General features: G+C 50.3%; 1 protein-coding gene across 18 annotated transcripts in view; it reads right to left on the reverse strand.

Annotated features, from left to right (window-relative positions):
• Positions 1-267: 267 nt before the first annotated feature.
• Positions 268-17,895, reverse strand: part of Pcbp3 (poly(rC) binding protein 3) — a 185,625-nt gene continuing 167,997 nt past the window's right edge. For 6 of the 18 annotated variants that reach the window (XM_085679770.2, XM_085679771.2, XM_085679775.2 and 3 more), the window contains 5 exons: positions 7,924-8,002; positions 7,205-7,264; positions 5,070-5,122; positions 1,519-1,688; positions 268-907 (listed from right to left, as the gene is read on the reverse strand). In XM_085679770.2, the coding sequence (XP_085535896.1) occupies positions 871-907; positions 1,519-1,688; positions 5,070-5,122; positions 7,205-7,264; positions 7,924-8,002 (399 nt within the window). In that variant the 3' untranslated portion in view covers positions 268-870. The remainder of the gene's footprint in view (positions 908-1,518; positions 1,689-5,069; positions 5,123-7,204; positions 7,265-7,923; positions 8,003-17,895) is intronic. The other 12 variants (XM_085679772.2, XM_085679776.2, XM_048451411.3 and 9 more) reach the window with 3 other exon arrangements.

Consider the following 17,895-nt stretch of genomic DNA (forward strand, 5'->3'; position numbering starts at 1 on the left):
CCTGCATTCCCTGGGAAGTTTCCACTCTGTCCTGGCCCTCTGAGTCATCACTAAGAGAAGGGAGGAGTGCGCTCTTGGTTCTAAGCAGCAGCAGTGAAGAAGCAAGGCCCCAGTACGATGGAAGACTGTGTGGCTGGTGGGTGGCTTTACAGGTTGGAACCTGGGCAAGAGGAGAACCCAAATCTTCTGACTCTCAAGGCTGGGTACTGGTGTGTCTTGTGGGTGAGTATGGGCACTGAGGATAAGGGAGTAGAGAGAAGCCAGAGCCACGGGGGAAGAACACGACATTTATTGAACTCTGATGGGGGGGGAGATGAACTTTCTGGCAAGTCCTTGTTCTTAGCCATCTTGGAAGACATATGGGGGCCATGAGTGCCCCCTCCCCGAGATATCCCTGTAAAGCAAGGGTCCCACCCGCCCTCTGGCACTCTGCCTTGCTCCTTAGATACCCCCCAAGCCCCTCCTCTTCCAAATGCTCCCTGCGTACAACCTAGGGTGGGAATGAGTCCATACACCAGCTGAGAGAGGAGGGTCTCTAAGAACAAGGGACAGCAGGACATAGGAAGTGCTGTTAGAGCATCAAACCAACTTTTAAACAGACAGTCACATGAATACTGAGGAATAAATCTCTGAAACATCACATTTGGGAATACGTTGAGCATTAAAGTAAAGAGTTGCATGCCAATGCGTGGAGGCTACACTAACACGGAGCGCACAGGGCCTGAGTGGGCAGACACGCACTACCGTCTGTTTGTAAAGAAACGTTCTATTCATATCTGCAAGGAAGGACAGGCGGTCTGTACAGTGTGCCGGCTGGTGAGGCTGCAGGCTGGAGCCATCCGATGTGTGGAATGGAGGATCTTGGGTAAGTTAGAGTGCACCCATCCCGGTGACCTCAGACGTCAGCCTGGAACAGACAAAGGCACAAGGGACACGTCATAGATTTGTGAGATGGGATGGTGACGGGACAGTAGGGGAGGGCACCGCTCCATTTCCAGGTCACCATTTAGGGGCCGTGGGCTGGAGGACCCACCACACCTGTGGAGCTTTACCTGTCCCTGTGCTTGTCACTCAATCCTGCTGAGAGAGTTGGGGTCCTGCCAGGCTGGAGCACTGGGCCAGGGGCTAAGCACCAGCCTGTCTCTGGGGGTGGGCTCCAGACTTTTCAGCAGGGTTTCATGGCTGTCATAGGAGCTGTGATGTGGATGGGAACCCTGAGCAGTTTGAGGATGGTAGCTTATAGTGGATTTGGGGCAGGTGAGGCAGGAGTTCGGCATTTTCCTGAGTCCTACTCCAGACTTATTACAAGTCTGTCAGCACCTCTTGCCTGAGGCAGACGGGCACAGTCTCCTAGCTCCCTGTTGGAGAACGGAGTGGCCCATGGTCCGGAGTCTGGAGTCTGACTCTATCATATGCCTCCCCACATGCCTGGACTTTACAGGATCAGCAAGGGTGTGGGGCTGCAGGCCACAGCTAGCGAGGACCTGTGGAGGGCCCCGATGCCTAGGAATCACTCACCTAGCATTGATGAGATACTGGGCAAGGCTGATGTTGGCTGGGGTCCCTGTGATGGTAATCTGACGCTCTGACGACCCTTCAGTGGCATTGGCGATTTTGATCTGTGCTCCAGACATCTGCCGGATTTCATTGATTTTGGTGCCCTGGCGTCCAATTATGCAGCCTATAAGCTAGAAGAAATGATGGAGGAATCTCTTAGAGAAGAGCCCAGGACATCCCTTTCATGGCATCTCTAAGAGCCCTCCAGGGCCACCCAAGGAGATAATCTCCAACTCTGCCTATGAACTCAGTGCTGTGGAAGAAAAAGGCACTGCAAAGCCCTGAGTCTGGTCCCTGGGACAACACAAGAGAGAGCCTGGCTCTGTCTGTTGACAGTCTTATCTCTGCTCAGTGTCCCTCTGGGAAAAGTCCATATAACACGACAATGGGTCAGAAGTGACCTGGAGACAGACAGTGCAGACTGTGTGGGGAATCCCACACCAGCTCTGGTGTAGGCTGGGCCAGGGCCTTCTGGGGGTACCCTCACGGGGAGAACGGATCTACAGGAAGAGAGAGCACCTCACGGTCACTGCTGCTGAAATCTATCTTTGATGCACTCAGATGAAGCAGAAGACAAATCTGGTGTCTTGCTTGGTTAACTGTTTAGTGGATGCAGAGGTGTAGAATGAGGGCCCCCGCCCGGTACCCCACACAGAGGCCTGTGGTCAAGGAAGTAATCAGGAGTGAGGGCCATCTCTAAGGCAGCTCAGGGGCAAGCGTGCCCTCTCAGTCTACCCTGTCCCATGGTGGATGCATCCTGGATCCCAGGAAAGAGTGCAGAGGAGCAGGATGAGGCCCTCAACTTCCGTCACTGATTAAACAGAATTCCCACATCCAGACGCCCACACTATGTGCTCTGGAGTAAGGAAAGGGACACTGGATGGACAGGCCTGAGAGCCTGGGCTGCAGCCAGCCATCACCTCAGGTCCAGTGGTTCTGTTGCACCTGGCTGTCTGGGCTGTTTAATGCAGTGAGGTGTCAGGCAGAAGGTTGGGCTGGCCCTGAGAGGTACAGGAAGAGAGTCTGCTCCAGGGCCTGCACAATGGGTACCACTGTTCTGCTCACCGTTAGGGCAGTCTGCTGGGTGTGGGTCTCACTCACTGAGCTGTGAAGGGTTTCTCTATGAACAGAGAAACCTGAGCTGTTTAGCATCTTGTCATGTCCTTGTATCTCTTGGTCTCACCCGGTCCTCATTTTCCCAGGCCCACCCACTGCTCCCCTCTCTGGGCTCTGCCCACAGCATGCTCCTGTTCCTAGTGTCTGTGTCAGTTCTTCCAAGGGTGCTTTCCCCTGTGGCAGGGAGGGCTTCCTGACCTGCACACAATCATGGCTCAACTAACTGCCCACCCGTGCTCTCTTGTGTGGCAGAAAAGCTACAGGGCTCTTCTGTGACCAAGGCTAGGTCAGGTCAGGTAGCCATAGGCAGGAGCATGGCTCCTGTGCTGAGGGGCAATGAGTGGCCGCCATGTCTCTAAAGGCACCGTATCCAGGAAGGTGCACCATGGGGATGCGGCTTCTTCACACCCGCCTCCAGCTGCTCTGTGATCAGCTCTCCTCTCTGGTCACACTCAGGTGTGGATGAGACCTTACTACACTGCTGTCTTCACTCCAACCTGTACTGGAGGACACTGACCATCCTAGCCACAGATCACCCTTCCCTTTCCTATCAGGATTTGTACCTTCTTCTTTACACCTTGGTGCGGTTCATGGGTGGTTCACCCTCCAGGTTCATACCTCAAAATCCTGAGGTGTTCTGTGGCCTATGCCCTAAACCTCTCTCCTTCTTGCATGCTGGGGGTGTTGGAATGGAACCCGCCTGGATCCCAAAACAGACGCTGGTGGGCATTGCTTTTAGGGGTACGAGATGCGACTGATGCTGCTTGTGAGACTCCCCTAGGCTGGCTGAGGAGAGGCCGACAGCTGGTAATAGCTCAAGGTGCTCTTCCACTCGGCCTCACTGGGACCCCACTGACATGCAGCCCCAAGCTCATGCTATTCCCACCCATTTTCTTCGCATTGCCAATTTAAATAAAGCTACAGGAACGTGCTAAAACAGTACAGGTTCCGTAACTGTAATCCCCATCAAACTCCCAGGCACTGTGACAACACTGGTCCCCTCCTCTCACAGCCGTGTGGGATGTCCTAGCTTCCTTTCCCAGTAAAATACTCCAGGCAAGGGAGTCACTCACCAGGGATAGGCCTGAGCTTTATAGCTAGGTGCTCAGGGCAAAGCACTGGGGCCTTAAGTGTCCAAAACGGAATGCCTTAGGGCAGTTAGTTGGCTCTGCAGCAGCCTTTAGGAACGAATTCTGGGCCTGGTAATGTAGAGGCCTGGGCTTCAGCCTCTGAAGGCCTGCGTGGACCTGGGAGGGCAGATACATCGCCATCTAGTGTTTGTCTGGGCAGATGGGGTCAGGACACAGATGAACACTGGCCTGACTCAACTGTGACCAGGAGAGAGACATAAGCGGTTAGGATAATGTTTCTTTCTCCAGCCCAGGAATGTGGAAGGCATCAGGTGTGGACTATTGGCTCTGAGAGACTGCATCTTTGCTGGTAAAGGTCTGGGTGAGCAGGAACCATCTATGCCACAGATCCTATGGCCTTCCTGGGTGGGGTGAAAGGTAGGCTCTGAGTGCGCTGGTTAAGGAGCAGCTCCCTCCCTACAAAGACTTCTGGGATGATCCTGGGCTCCGTGACCAGCCAGCCTAGTGTAATTGGTGAGCCCTAGGTCCTGGTGAGAGACTGTCTCAAAACAAAGTAGACAGACAGCTCCTGAGGAATGACAGTCGGGGGGGGGGGGGGGGGAGGTTTGACCTCTGACCTTCATATGTTAATAGAGATGCATACCTTCATATGTAAACAGAGATGCATAGGCACACACCTACATTCACACACATTGGGGGGGGTGGGGGTGGGCAAAGTGAGTCTGACTAGCTTTAGGGCAGAGATAGCTGCTTAAATACTGTACAAGTGCATGGCTCACACAGAGACTGTCCCTTCTGCTATGCTGGCAGCTACTCTCAAAGACATGGACTCTCCTTCCCTGGTCTCACTGTTTGGGGTGATTCATTGATTCAGAGACTGCCCCCACTCCCCCAGGCCCCTGCTCAGCCTGGGAGGACGATGTGTGCTGCCAGCAGCCCTGAGACCACAGCGTGTGGTGTTCCTGAGGGCAAACTGAGGAGACAACCTGTGACATCCAGAACTCAAACCTCCAGGGCGAGTCATAGCACTCCAGAACATTCCTGGACCACCCCACTCTCAAGGTCCTAGCAGCCCTAAGCCAGGCTGCTGCTGCTGTTGGCACAGATGTCCAGTCTAGCCCTGGCACCAACTTCTGAGTCCCCATGCTGTGCCCAGGGCTCCTTTCTTGTCTGCATCTTTCACGGGCATTCTGTTTAAGGTGGCAAAGGAAGAAGGGAAAAGATTCAACTGTGGGGCCAAGGGCTCGAGAGTTGTCACTGGGACAGTCTTTTGTGAGGACGGGAGGGTGCAGGGGGCATACTCACATCATTGGGAATGGTGAGCTCATGAGTGCTGGCCGGGGGACTGGCATCCAGACCTGGGTACACCAAGGGGACAAGGTTAGGCTGCAGGGAAACAGTTGATTGTCATACCCAGACCTAGAACATATTTCCCTGGGCTGGCTGAGGTGAAGGCCAGCACCACCCAGGGATCCAGGCCCAGGTGGAACCCAACCTCCAGAGTTCCAACTTCTCTCAGAAGAAACTCCCACACCTTGTATACACAGCCTGGCAGGCCCTGGGCTAAAAAGAGGGCAGCCATCACACTTCAGGCCCTCACAGGGCAGCTGAGGCACAGGCAACATGGGCCACATTGACATTTAATGCTTATCCTCCCTGTGTTCAGGGAGACTTGTGGGTGCTGTGCACCACTCTGCTCTCCCCCAAGACTCCATGTGGTTCTGCTGCAAGTATTGTTAACTGCTCGAGACAGTTCTTGCCAAAGGCCACTGCACATGGCCAAGCCCAGGTTTGCACTTTTGCAAGTCTCACTACGTCTCTGGATAACAGGCGGCTTCTCACAGTGCACGTGCTAATTCTCTCTTGCCTCAGAAGTACTGACAACACATTCCAGGGGCTGCCATAGGGGAAGGTGCATTGGCTATACCTCTGGGCCAGCACATCTGTGCACAGCCACCCTATTTCAACAACAGACAGCTCAGGCCTGCATGTTCCAGAACTGATCTCTTGCCTCTAGGTTCAGCAAAGGTCCCCAGATGGGGCTGGCGGTCCAGAGCCCAGACTCTGTCCTTTCCAGATGGCCAGTTCTATCCATACCCCTTCAGAGTGTCCCAGAACCCAGGTCCTCTCTTCACTCTGATTTTACTGTCCTGCCTCTTCCCTGGACCTTCAGTACCACATCCATATAGGCAGGATTCCCCCCAAATTCCCTCACAACAACCTCAGCAAGCCCTTCGGTGCCCCTCATTCTCCCAGCTCCTGCTCTGGCCTTGCTCCACTCCCTGGGTGGATGGCCTCCTCACAGTCTTGTCTCACATGGTTAGTGGCTCCTGCCAGAGCATGACCCCAACGGCAGGAGGCCAGCACTCAGGCCCAGGTGGAAGTGCTCAACAAACCAAGTCATCCCAACTTTGTAGTTTTGTTTACACACTGAAATCTGGAGTTTCTATCCCCTTTCTTCTAATAACAGTTTTTAAACATAATTATTTGGCTATTTAGGAGCCTATACACATTCCAGAAGCAGAGACATGTAAAATGTCATTTGAAAGGGTTCCCTAGGACTCTCAGAAAGCTGAGCAGGAGTTCCTGGGGCAGCAGGGTATATCTGTCGGATTTGACACTTGACTGAGTGAGGAGCGAGAATCCTTTTCTAGTGACACCAACGTCAAGAGGGTAGATAAGGGCTTGTCTGTCCACTTAAAACCAATACTGGGGACAAGGTTTGCAAGCCAGGTACATTTCACCACGCAGTTAATGGCTGTCTCAGCACACACCTTTCCCGCGAGTGCACGCTCACACGCACATAAACTTGTGCTGCACGTCTCGAGGGCCTTGGTCAAGTTGTCCCATAAAGCACAGTGGCAGCCAGGAGGCTGCAGTGTTGGCCGTGTGTACCCATGGTGGCTCACGAGTATAACGTGTATGGCATTTCCTTCCTAGGACTCAGAGAACACTCAGCCCCAGCCCATCGCCTTTCCCGAGGCTGTTCCTCAGTCACATCAGTCTCCACACCACCGGACACCCTGCAGTGTCCCGGGAGCAGGCATTTAAATGAAAGCCAGAAGAAGGTGTAGACACAGCCATCCCAGATCCATCCTCTAAGTCTGTGCCTCTCTCCAGGGAAACCCATCTTGGAACAGCATGTAGCATCCCGTGGCCCCCACAGCCATGCTCTCACTATGCACCCCTACATACTGCACAGCCGGCAACTCAGAATGGTCCTCCTCATGTAGGTGCCTTAGGCCACCTGCACTCTGTGCGTGCTCAGACCCACCGGTCACCAACAATGAACAGTTCCATCACCACCTGGCTCCTGATGGTCCCCATGGCTCAGTCCACAGCTTGTACCCCTGGAAACTGTCTATTGCTAGCCGACTTGGGTGGGTGCTAGACACTCAGATATCATGGAAGTGGGTACCCTTGTCTGTGGTCTGCTTTACCTGACGACTGGCCCATCAGATTTTGAGCTTCTTCGGAGGAGTGTAAAGGCAGCTTTTCTCCTGGAGAGCAAAGAAGAGAGAGGTTTAATGTTTTGCCCTCAAGGAGAGAAGCAAGGTCCCTTCAACTAGGAAAGCTCAAAATATGATTGGAGCATGCACAGCCGATGTGCACGGCCAGTGTGTTTTCACTGGCCACAGCCACCAGGCGGCTCTGCTTCTGGGAGAGGGACGCCCTGCTGCAGACGCCCGGGCAGGCTGTGGCCAGCCCCTCTGATCACTTTACCACAGCCTGAGTGCAGGCTAGCTTCTGTCCGTGCTATCCTAGGCAGGGCTGCACCGACTAAGGCTGGGGTTGCTCCTGCTTTCAGAATGTAGATCCGGGAAAAAGATGTGCTCCAAGCGTGGCTAGGTAGAAGCCTTTGTAGGAAAAGCCACCTGGGGATGGACTGTGGGTGACACAGGGCCCGGCAATGCACATAAGACCTCAAAGGGCGAGAACGCAGAAGGAAGCCGGGGAGTGGTAAAGTCGCCCACAATGGAGGACGGACCGACCCGCCCGGCCTCAGCTGTGTGCAGCCCACTGTGCTAACACTGCAAAATTCCGCATTCAGAGCTTGGCCAGCACCTGTGCTACCGCACTGCACTGAATAGCGCTCAGAAAGAGAAAGTGAGTCCCCAGGTGAGAAGAGAAGGTCAGAAAAGGGCAGCTGGGTACGTACCGGGGAAAGCGGGGTTGGTCTGTCCGAGGGGAGGAAAGGGGGTTTGCTGCATGGCCAACTGGTGGAGCTTGGTCAACTGCTGGGGGTAGGAGGGACACGAGAGCTAAGAAGGTTATTGTCATCGAGTACAAGTCACACCAAGTTAAAAATGGCAGTCACAGAACTTTGCACAGAGAGGTTCAGAGGGGCCATGCGGACACATGGCAGACACTGCAGCAGGACGCAAGGACTTGGCCTGGGGGAACCAATGGGCCTGGCTGCTAGCAGCCAAGAACCTGAATGAGCTGTGTCTTTCCCTTACCAGGCTAGTGAGGAGGGGAGGGGCCAGGGGTCCTTGGGGCTCTGAGAGGAAGGTCTGAGGGACACAGAGCAGGGCCAGCTGGGCTCCTAAGAAACTAGCAGATCCTTAAATCTTGCCACGGTTCCAGCTTCGTGCTAGCCTTAACTCACCTCCTGGCCAGCAGGTCCCACTTTAACACAAGGCTGTTCACGTGTAGAGTCGGGGAGGAGGGCGAGGGAACAGCAAGGAGAGCTCCCGGCCTGCCCTGCAACAAACTTCTCGACTTATGTGGGGGACAGGGCACAAGTGATAGATGCAGAGGCCCCCGAGGACGAGCATTGCTCCTGCTCCCCGCTGTCCCATAGGTCATGTCTCTGCTCCCACCAGCCACGCAGCTTCACAAGTACAGCTTGAATGTACAATGCCTCTGTTCCTCACTCTCAAATTAACATAAAGAATATCAGAAAACAGAGAGAACAGGGCTAGCCGTACTCTGAGCAGGGGAGCAGGCTAGGATAGACATCCGCTCTGAACCACACTGACCTTTTGAGAATCTAGGGCCCTGGTGCAGAGGATGTGCGCTTCCTGAGGGACAGGGGCCCAGCAGGCAGAACAGCGTACCTACAGGGAAGGCTGGCCCTTCTCCCTCCAACGGGTCCCAGCAAGGCTGCATGTCAGCTAGTTGGGTTCTGGAGTTTGGCCTGGATTCCGGCTGCCTCCATCAGGGGGCAGAGCCGGGAGTGACTGTGGGACAACTGACAGAGGCACTACGACCAGTGAGTGGGCACCTGGAAACAGGGCTGTCTGTGCCTCTATTTTGGTGCCTGGTGAATGTGCCTCAAATGGAATAAGGGTCCTGTGCTGCTGTCATCAGGATGAAGTGGCTTGTCTAGATGTCTCAGAGGAGCTTTCCTTCCTGCACTAGCTTCATAGGTGCAAGTTACCCTCAAGTTTAGAGTAGTGCCCCGTGAAGACGGGGATGGCCTCGGCCTGGCCCTTCCTGATGGCCAGTGGAGTCTATGTTGACCTACAGGATGGCTTCTGGGGTGCTTGCTGGCTGGTCGTCCCTTTCCTGATTCTGGAAGCTGGGTGTCTGTGGCTTCTGGGTGACATCTCTGAAACAGAACTTTGGTGCATAAACACAAGGCTTTATGGTATTAGCATCTGTAAAAAGTCACCTTAGCCCCGGGACACTCATCCTTTCCTGTGTCTGACCCCTCCCCAGAAATATGGCAGAAGGATGGGCACATCCTAATTGCAGCTCCACTCATCTTAGAGGTGCCTGGCTTCTTGGGCTACACAGGGGAGACCTGGCTGCATCCTGAACTTGATCAGAGCAGTTCAAGGGGTCACACTCAGGTCAAAAGTCCCCTGAAGAGGGGGTATACAACAGGCCATAACCGGTTGGTAACAGTACCTCTAACCTCTGCTGTGTTGCATAGTAACAGCAACCATGCCTGGCCAAAGTTGTGTTTTTGTATGACGTGCATCTGTATCTGTTCTAACTCTACATCAGTGGGCACACCAAGCCACTAGAATGGCTTGGCAAAAGGCAGAAGGGCATGTCCATAAGATCCTGTCACCAGGCCATATCTCAAGACTAACACTGTTCCTCCAGGTGGGATGGGAGGCTCCACAGGGAAGGGCCTGAGGGACCCAAGACCCTGTCTGCTCCACCTTGGAGCCTTGGTGAAGGCAGCGCTTCTGATACACACCACAGAAAGGTACCCTAGAAAGTACAGCCCTGTTTGGATCTGCAAGGGGACCTTAGCAGAGGTATTAGTGTGGATGCCTGCAGGCCTAGCGGGTTTTAGCAGCTATACTCCAATCATATCCACCGTTTCTAAACTTCTGTGTCCATTGGCTGTGATGTTGTGCCCCTGAGTCCTGAGGCCCCAGAGATGGTTCAAGATGGCAGGGGCAGTGGAGTGTGGAACAGGACGTGTAGGCAAAGTGCCAGGGGAACGAGCCTGATGGACCTAACGTGGAGCAGCTCTGCGCAGACTCCAGGCCTTGGCTCTTTCATCTGGTTACGACAGCAGTTTGTGGGCTGCGGCCCTGCATCAGCAAGGGCTAGTAGTCACCGTGAGTTTTCAAGGACTTCCAGTTGCCCGTATGCACTATGTTTTTTGTCACCCGCTGGTCTCAGGGTGGGCTTCAGAGTTCACTGACTACAGGGTACAGGCAAACCAAACCATAGAACCTATAAAGCTGGCTCTGCTCATATCCAGACTCTATAACCTCTCCCCCATTGCCATAGATTTTCTTCTATATATGGCCACACTAGCAAATAAATGCAGCGACATCACAGGGACAGGATTAGCCAGTGTGTGGTGGTCCTCGGCGGGCCTCTGCTGAGGCAGTACCTGCGAGAGTGGAGCGCAGGCAAGTCCTCTTCTTGGTGTGGCTCTGTTCTCTTCAGGCTGCCTTACAACTCAATTCCCACAACTGTGGGAAGGATTCAGTGCCGAGAGCTCTCCCACTTTTGCTTTCTGATAGTTATGTCACGCAAAAAGATCAGTTTGGGGGAGCAAGCCAGTGACTAGCAAAGTCGCCCAAACCCTTAGGGACCCCAAAGATCATTAATGAGTCCCAGATGCCAGATATTGAGTTACAAGATTTAGATTTTCACTACTGATTTTGGTTTTGCTTTGATCTTGTTCTTTTTCTAGCCCAGTTCTTCCCTTTTGGATTAAGAAGTAATGTAATTTTTTTAAAATTTTATTTTATTAAATAAAGACTTTGTATTTTAAAAAAGACTCAACTAAATGTTAAATAGTTGAAAACTTTAAAGATTGTAAGGCTTTTTAAAGTTGTAATGTATTCTATTTTTGATATTAACGTGAGATCTTGGGGACACATGAGAAAGTGGTGATATTTTTGTGTGTCAAGCTGACAAGGAGTAGCTTGTTGGTCAGCTTTATCAACTTGACACAACCTAACGTTGTGTGAGAAGGGAATCTCAACTGAAGAGTTGTCCAGATTAAACTGGGCTGTGGCCATATCTATAAGAGATTGCTTGATTAAAGACTGATGTGGGAAGGCCCACAGGGGGCATGGGGCAGCACCATCTCTGGGCAGATAGGACTGGGTTATACAGGGAAGGTTGCTGAACATGAGCCAGTAAGCACCATTCTAATACGGTTTCTACTTCAGTCCCTTCCCCGATTTTCCTCACTGATGGATTGTGAACAGGAAATGTAAGTCAAATAAACCCTTTCCTCCAAATTATTGAGGAGGGACATATAAGAAGGAGCAAGAAAGGAAAGACAGGCATCAAGCAGACAGGAAAGAGGCAAGATGTCACAGTGTAGGAACTCCTATGGCTCTTCCCACTTTAAGGGCTTGAGGATGCAAACACAGACAAGTGCTCTTAAGTCTGCAGCTCAGTGAATCACGAGGAAATGAAGGCAGTGAACCAACCACTCGGGCAAGGGCACCTACTAATCTGCACTTCATTGCTTCGTGGGGAATAGTTGTGTTTTCTGCCCATTTTGCAAACAGGGTAAGTTGCTGCTGACTCAATATTGCACAGACCTCTCCAATGTTCCTCTTGAGAAGCTGTTATTATAACAACACTGCCAGGTCTGGCCTGGTTTGCACTTTCTCTAGGAAACCCTTCCCTCACCAGGGAACAACAGACAGATATTTTCCTATGTATTTTTTTTTTATAAACGTGCCACCCTTTCCCCTTGTGAACCTCTTGATGCATGAGGTTGTCAGGAAGAACCAGTGTTGGATGACTCACCGTTGGGCACCATTTGTAGACAGTCCCTTCTCTTGGGAGTGTAGTGAAGCTGGGCAGGACAGGCCTCTTCACTCAGCACCTCCAGACCCTGTACTGCCTAGAGGTCAACAGTCCGGGCTGGCTCCCAGCTTCTCCTTGGACGCAAACTGCACTGTGCCCATTACTGTCACCCTATAGTAAATCTCTGTAGTTATAAGGACAATCTCTTTATCGTGTTCCTTAATGAGACCTCCATGATTTTAGGCCTATGTTCATTCATACAACTTTGAAATCAATATGATTTCCTCAAAAGGCCTTTTGGGGTTCTGGATTTTCACTACACTTGTGTGTCATCCTGAGAAGAACTGGTACCTTTGAAATTATGATTGACTCTATCCACGAATGCAGTGTATCTCTTCACTTACTGAGAACTTTTGTTTGGAACTTCCAACAAACGCAGAGTTTTGTTTCATTGGTTAGGTTTTCGGCTTAGCTTTTTGAGACATGGTTTCTCTGTGTAGCCCTGGATGTTCTGAAACCTACTCTGTAAACCAGGATGGCCTTGAACTCAGGTATCTGCCTGTCTCTGCCTCCAGAGTTCTGGGCAACAAAAGCAGTTTGTTGTTGTTGTTGTTGGTTCGTTTTGTTTTAGGCTTGGTCTCATTTTGTAGCCATAGCTGTCCTGGAACTCACTGTGTAGATCAGCCTAGCTTTGAAATCACAGAGACCTGCCTGCCTTCCCCTCCTCCAGGGCTAAGGGCAGGTTTGTTTGTTTGTTTTACAGTCACCTTTCCTTATTAATTTCACACTTAGTGTTTTATATTAAGAGTATGACTTATATGATTCCAAATTTTGAAATCTGCTTCATGGTCGGGTATGTGATCAAATTTTGCAAATACTTCTAGGAATTTTACAGTTGTGTTGGCATGGCATTTAGCATGGCAATCATACATATCAGGACAACACACTTGAGAGGGAAATATGTCACTCACGGGGAGGGAAAGATGCTGCAGTTCCTCCGTGATGTTTGTCAGACTCCAGGTTTCTTTTGGTGGATATTTCCCTAGTATCACTCTCTACTCAACTATGGGGCTTCTCATGCTTTAAGCATGTCTCTTAAAAGAACACAAATGAAATTTCTCCAGTTTTATACTTATCTATTTACCTTAAAAACATATAGTCTGACAGCCTTTGTTTTTTTGTTTTTTTTTTTAAAAAAACTGGAATTTTTAGTTCTTTTATTTTCTGCCATTTTATTTGATATTTTCAACTGTTCTTCTTTTCCAGGGATTTTCTTGTCTTTCACTTTTTAACGTTTTGAGTACTTGCCCCTCATCATTTTCTTCTCTACTACCAGTGTTAGGCAATTTATTCTTTTTCTGTTAGTGATCACTTTCAATTTTTAACTCAGCATAGGCATTTAAGTTTTAACTTCACCATCTTAACCTCTAGCTACTCAAGTCCAGAGGGCTGGCACAGTGACCCAGCTCTGGTCACTCGAGGTCAGTGGGATGGCAGTGACCCAGCCGTTGTTTTACTTCCCTCACCCACATCCTGACCTTGTATGTGCTTCTCTCCTTGTACCTGGTACTGAGGACTGGGCCTGGGCCTTATGCATGCTGAGCAACACTCTACATGCTCAGCACGTGCGTTCTCGTATCTCTACACGTTCAGTTCTGCTGTGCTAACCCTAGCAGTTAGAAAGCACTAATAGGAGAACACTCATTCTGTCCTCTTCCCTGAATGGCATGCATCAGGAGGCTATGGCTGTGGTCCCGTGGTTTCTAGCTGTTTTTCTACAAATGGCTGCACTGAAGTCTTCCCTCAAGACAGACTTTAGGACGGTAGCACTTCCTGTTGCTATGCCGCCATCTCTGGTGAGACGACAACTGTATTTCTTGCTGCTGTTCCTTTGCTATGTTCTTATTATTTCACTTGTCTCTGGGGTTTGACTTTGGCCTTTAGTTTTAACACATAATTTTCATTTATTTCTAGAAGGGGTTATTTCTGTTTATCCTTTTGGAGTTTGCTGGGACAACTACCTGTGAGGATTGGCTTCATGGACTGATTCTAGAGACTTCTGGGGCATCCATCTCCATCCTGTCTTCTGGGCTCTAGTAGCTGCATGGGGTTAGATCCATCCTCTTTAACGGTGTCTTCTTAGATTCTGATTATGTTACAAGTCACGTGGGGGCATGGGAGGTTGAGGATGTGCCAGAACCAAGGTGCTGGTTGGCTTGGCAGTGAAGGGCCCACAAAGGAGATGAGAGAAGGAAGAAAAGGCTGAGCTTCAGTCGACAAGGCTACCTAGGCCTTCACTTTTGTGAGGTCTACTGTAGTTGCCCTGCCCACTAGTAGGTAGAACCAAAAAAGGCCCACTGAGCAGAAGGCATGGTGGCAGCTGATGGCATGGAGTGCTGTTAGCTTGTCTCTTTCTCACTATCAGTGGGGAGGGTATTCTCATCCACTCCCACAGGGATATAGAGGGAGATAGTGAACAGATAGGAGGGGAGGGGAAGCATGCTAGGTAGCTACGCAACACTCTGCAGTGCCTGGGACACATTCTTTCTCAGAAGGTCCCATCGCCTCAAACGCCAGGATGAAGAGGATTCCTAATGCAGCATCAGGCTATATGCCTCTATAATTTCAAGATGTACCAATGAAAGAACAAACGCCTACATTCCCAGGGTGCTAAATGGTTGCTGCAGACACATTGGCATGCCAGTTCTCCCACTCACTCCCAGTGGTCCTTGCCTAGGGGACCTCTACGACTATCCTCTTCTGTGATGAGAGACTGATGGCCCTGAAGTCCTCTTCCCAGTCTGGTGCAAGGTGCAGGTGAGAGCACAGGCAGAGTGAGGGCGTAGTCAGGCTAGCGTACAGAGACACACTCTGTCAATATCTTTGTGCTGTCGTTTTCATGTTTGCTTGTTTTCAGTACCCCTTTAAATAGTGGGGGTGCTAAGTGAGGAAAGCTGAAGATGAGGTCAGAGTTGTCCCGGGGGAGGGTGGAATAGCTTTGGCGTTTCTAGTAGAAAGTGACTCAGGACTCTTGTGCAGCAAGAGAGACTGTACTTGGAGTCTTGGTACTTTTATGAGCACCAGATGACCATACCCTCTGTGCTGGGTAGCAGCGATGAGCTGCCTGTAGCTCCCCACAGTCCTGGCAGTGACCACATGGAATGTCAGTATGTTAGAGGTATTCATGTAATTTTCAACTTAGGATACTTTCAACTTACAATGGCTTTATCGGGACGTGACTCCATGTAAACTGAGACCATCTGTGATTTCTCTCCCTTCTTGGTGTGATCGCACTGATGCAAGGAAAGTGTCAGAAACACAAACGAGAGGGACCAAGCGGTCTGCCCATTACTCACTTGTCTGTGTGCCTTCTGCGTCACTCCGGGGTCCTGGGACACGGTGCTGTTTCCCTTTTCTATTTCTAAAAGCACACCTGACTGATGCTTATGGGATGCAAAGGTGCCCGGACACTTTCCAAGGCTACACGGCAGAGAACTCTGCAAAAGGTCTCTGACGGACACTTTTCAAAGCTGAGTGACCATTCTAGAGAAATGGACATGCAGGCACCTTCTATGGCTGCTGAGTGGCCGGCCACCGAGAGAAGTGGGTGTAAAAGCAGATGGCACTTCACAAGGCTTCTGAGTACAGACACTTATGCTGGACTGTGCTGGGCATGCACCACAGGGCTTCTGCAGTTTAGGGCTGTGTTGTGGAGTCCTGAGAGCTCAGAAAGCACCCAGAATCCTAAGTAAATCTATCCTGAGTGGCACACAGGAAGGATATACGCTGTAGGAGACAGTGTTGGCAGGTGGACGATTTCTACATAAGGGTCAATTTAGAACATTGCTTAAAATGGGGTCTGGAAAAGGTACACGCCCTCATCTAGACAAGGTGTATTCAGACTAAGGAATGAATCTCATGGTAGTTTCCATGTCTGATTTGTGGCCTGCATATTCAGGTGAGTGTGACAACTGCCACTGCAGCTGAGATAAACTCTGTAGTCAATGACACTATCAAGGACTCACAGTTCCTAATAGCCATATCCGCATCCTAAGAAATTTAAGCTTTAAAATTCTCCCCAAATACTTGGCCCAGATAAAAATCATCCTGGCTCTCATTACCCAGGTCACTGTACGGCCATTTTATTAAACATACTGGCCTTCATTAGCCACGTCGCAAAATGGCCATTTTATTTTTCTTTCATGTGGATCATGTGAAGTCTTTTGTACGTGATAAAGGTACCCTTAGAAGTTGGATGTTTTGCTTACAAATCACATAACCTTGCCACAGAATATAGGATAACATTCATAGAAAAAGCCATTTCGTGATGAACAGCCAAGTTTCTAGATCATTCTTTCTATTCTAAGGGATACCTTAGAATGGACAATTTGTCAACAACATAAAATTGCTGCTCCCAAACACCAGCTAAATATCTAAGATCAAGATGCCAGAAAGTCACTTTCCAGAACGGCACCCCAGATGCTATGCCCTTACATGGTGTTAGAGATGAAGAGGCAGTCAGCTCCTCGCATGCTTTACAAGAGCATCAATCGACTCACAAGGCTGAACCCCAAAGACCCACCTACTCCACAGAGACCTTGCCTCCTGATGCTGGCAACTTTGTGATTAGGTCTGAATATATGAACGTCAGAAAGATACAGACATCCACAGCACAGCATCAAGTACTTCAAACCTCACGGCCTAGGTGGCAACAGCAATGCTTGTATATTAGTTTAAATTAAGCTGCACCAGTCTATAAACTACCCATGAAGAGATCCTTAAAACTCTATGAGAAAAAGGGTATAACACCATACCGACACAGAAATCAGCCATGATCTGTCTCTTGCTCACATGCCTCACTGGTCTGTAAATCAGGTGGATCTGAAATATATACGCTTCACCAACTCCAGGGTCTACCCTGCCCAAGGGACACTGAGAGCTTCAGTTTCCTCAGCTACAGAAAACCCACAAGACACCTTCAGGTCATCCTTGAACATCTGGCTTTGCTGGGGTAAATACCAATAAGCCTGAATCTCTCCAACAGCCTCCCAGCAGGGGTATGAATAATTCCCCCCAAGTCTAGAGCTTCACTGAACCCCAACAGCCAGGCTTCCAGGTCTGCTCTAGCACCACAAGGTCATCCCGGAAGTGACTTCCTGGCCCTCCCTGGTCCCCTTCACTCAGTTCTATCACCCATTCACAGTGGTTACCCTTGTCTGTAATGAGCTCATAGGTTCTCCTTCCACTTAGCATTGGCAGCTGAGGACAGGGTGAGCAGAGCCCTAGTGGTGTATTCTGCTCAGGGTGAATGTGCTAGTGGGTGCCTGGAGGCCCAGAGCCTTAGCGTCTAAGTAGCCAAAGGGACATGTGTCTGCCATGGTGATCAGAGTGAGGTACTATGAATTCAGACATAGCAGTGCCAGTCAATCTGTAACCAGGAACCACCGAACATGGCCTTGTGGGTATGACTATGCCCGGGCAGGGATTTTCAATCCGTGTTTCTCATTTTTTTGTGTGTTGTTTTATCAAAAGGTTTTTTTTTTTTGTTTTTCTTTTTTTTTTAAAAAAAAAGGCAGCAAGTATTTCTCACTACAGGAATCTCCAGGTAGCAACAGTGAATCCATACTTCAGGTACTTATTTAGTGGCAGTTAATTCTTAAGACCCCTGGACCCTGCCTGCAAATCTTTCCCTGATATTTCCAGGCCCACTCAAAAGTTAAGGTCTGCATAAGAAGGCAGCAAGATTAGTTTCCTGGCCAGTGCTAGAGTGTCTCGGTGCACTGAGCAGTGCACACATGGGGGTGTCCTGGGGGAGCTGCTAAACCCAGCACATGTTCAAACCACGTTAAGAAGAGGTGACCCAGGCTGGAAATACAGGTATGGGGTAGAGTACTTGACTAGTGTGCTTGGGGTCCTAGGTTCAGTTCCCAATACTATGAGGCTG

This window comes from Myodes glareolus, chromosome 18, assembly GCF_982192425.1.
Source record: "Myodes glareolus chromosome 18, mMyoGla1.1, whole genome shotgun sequence".
In the NCBI taxonomy this organism is placed as follows: Eukaryota; Metazoa; Chordata; class Mammalia; order Rodentia; family Cricetidae; genus Myodes; species Myodes glareolus.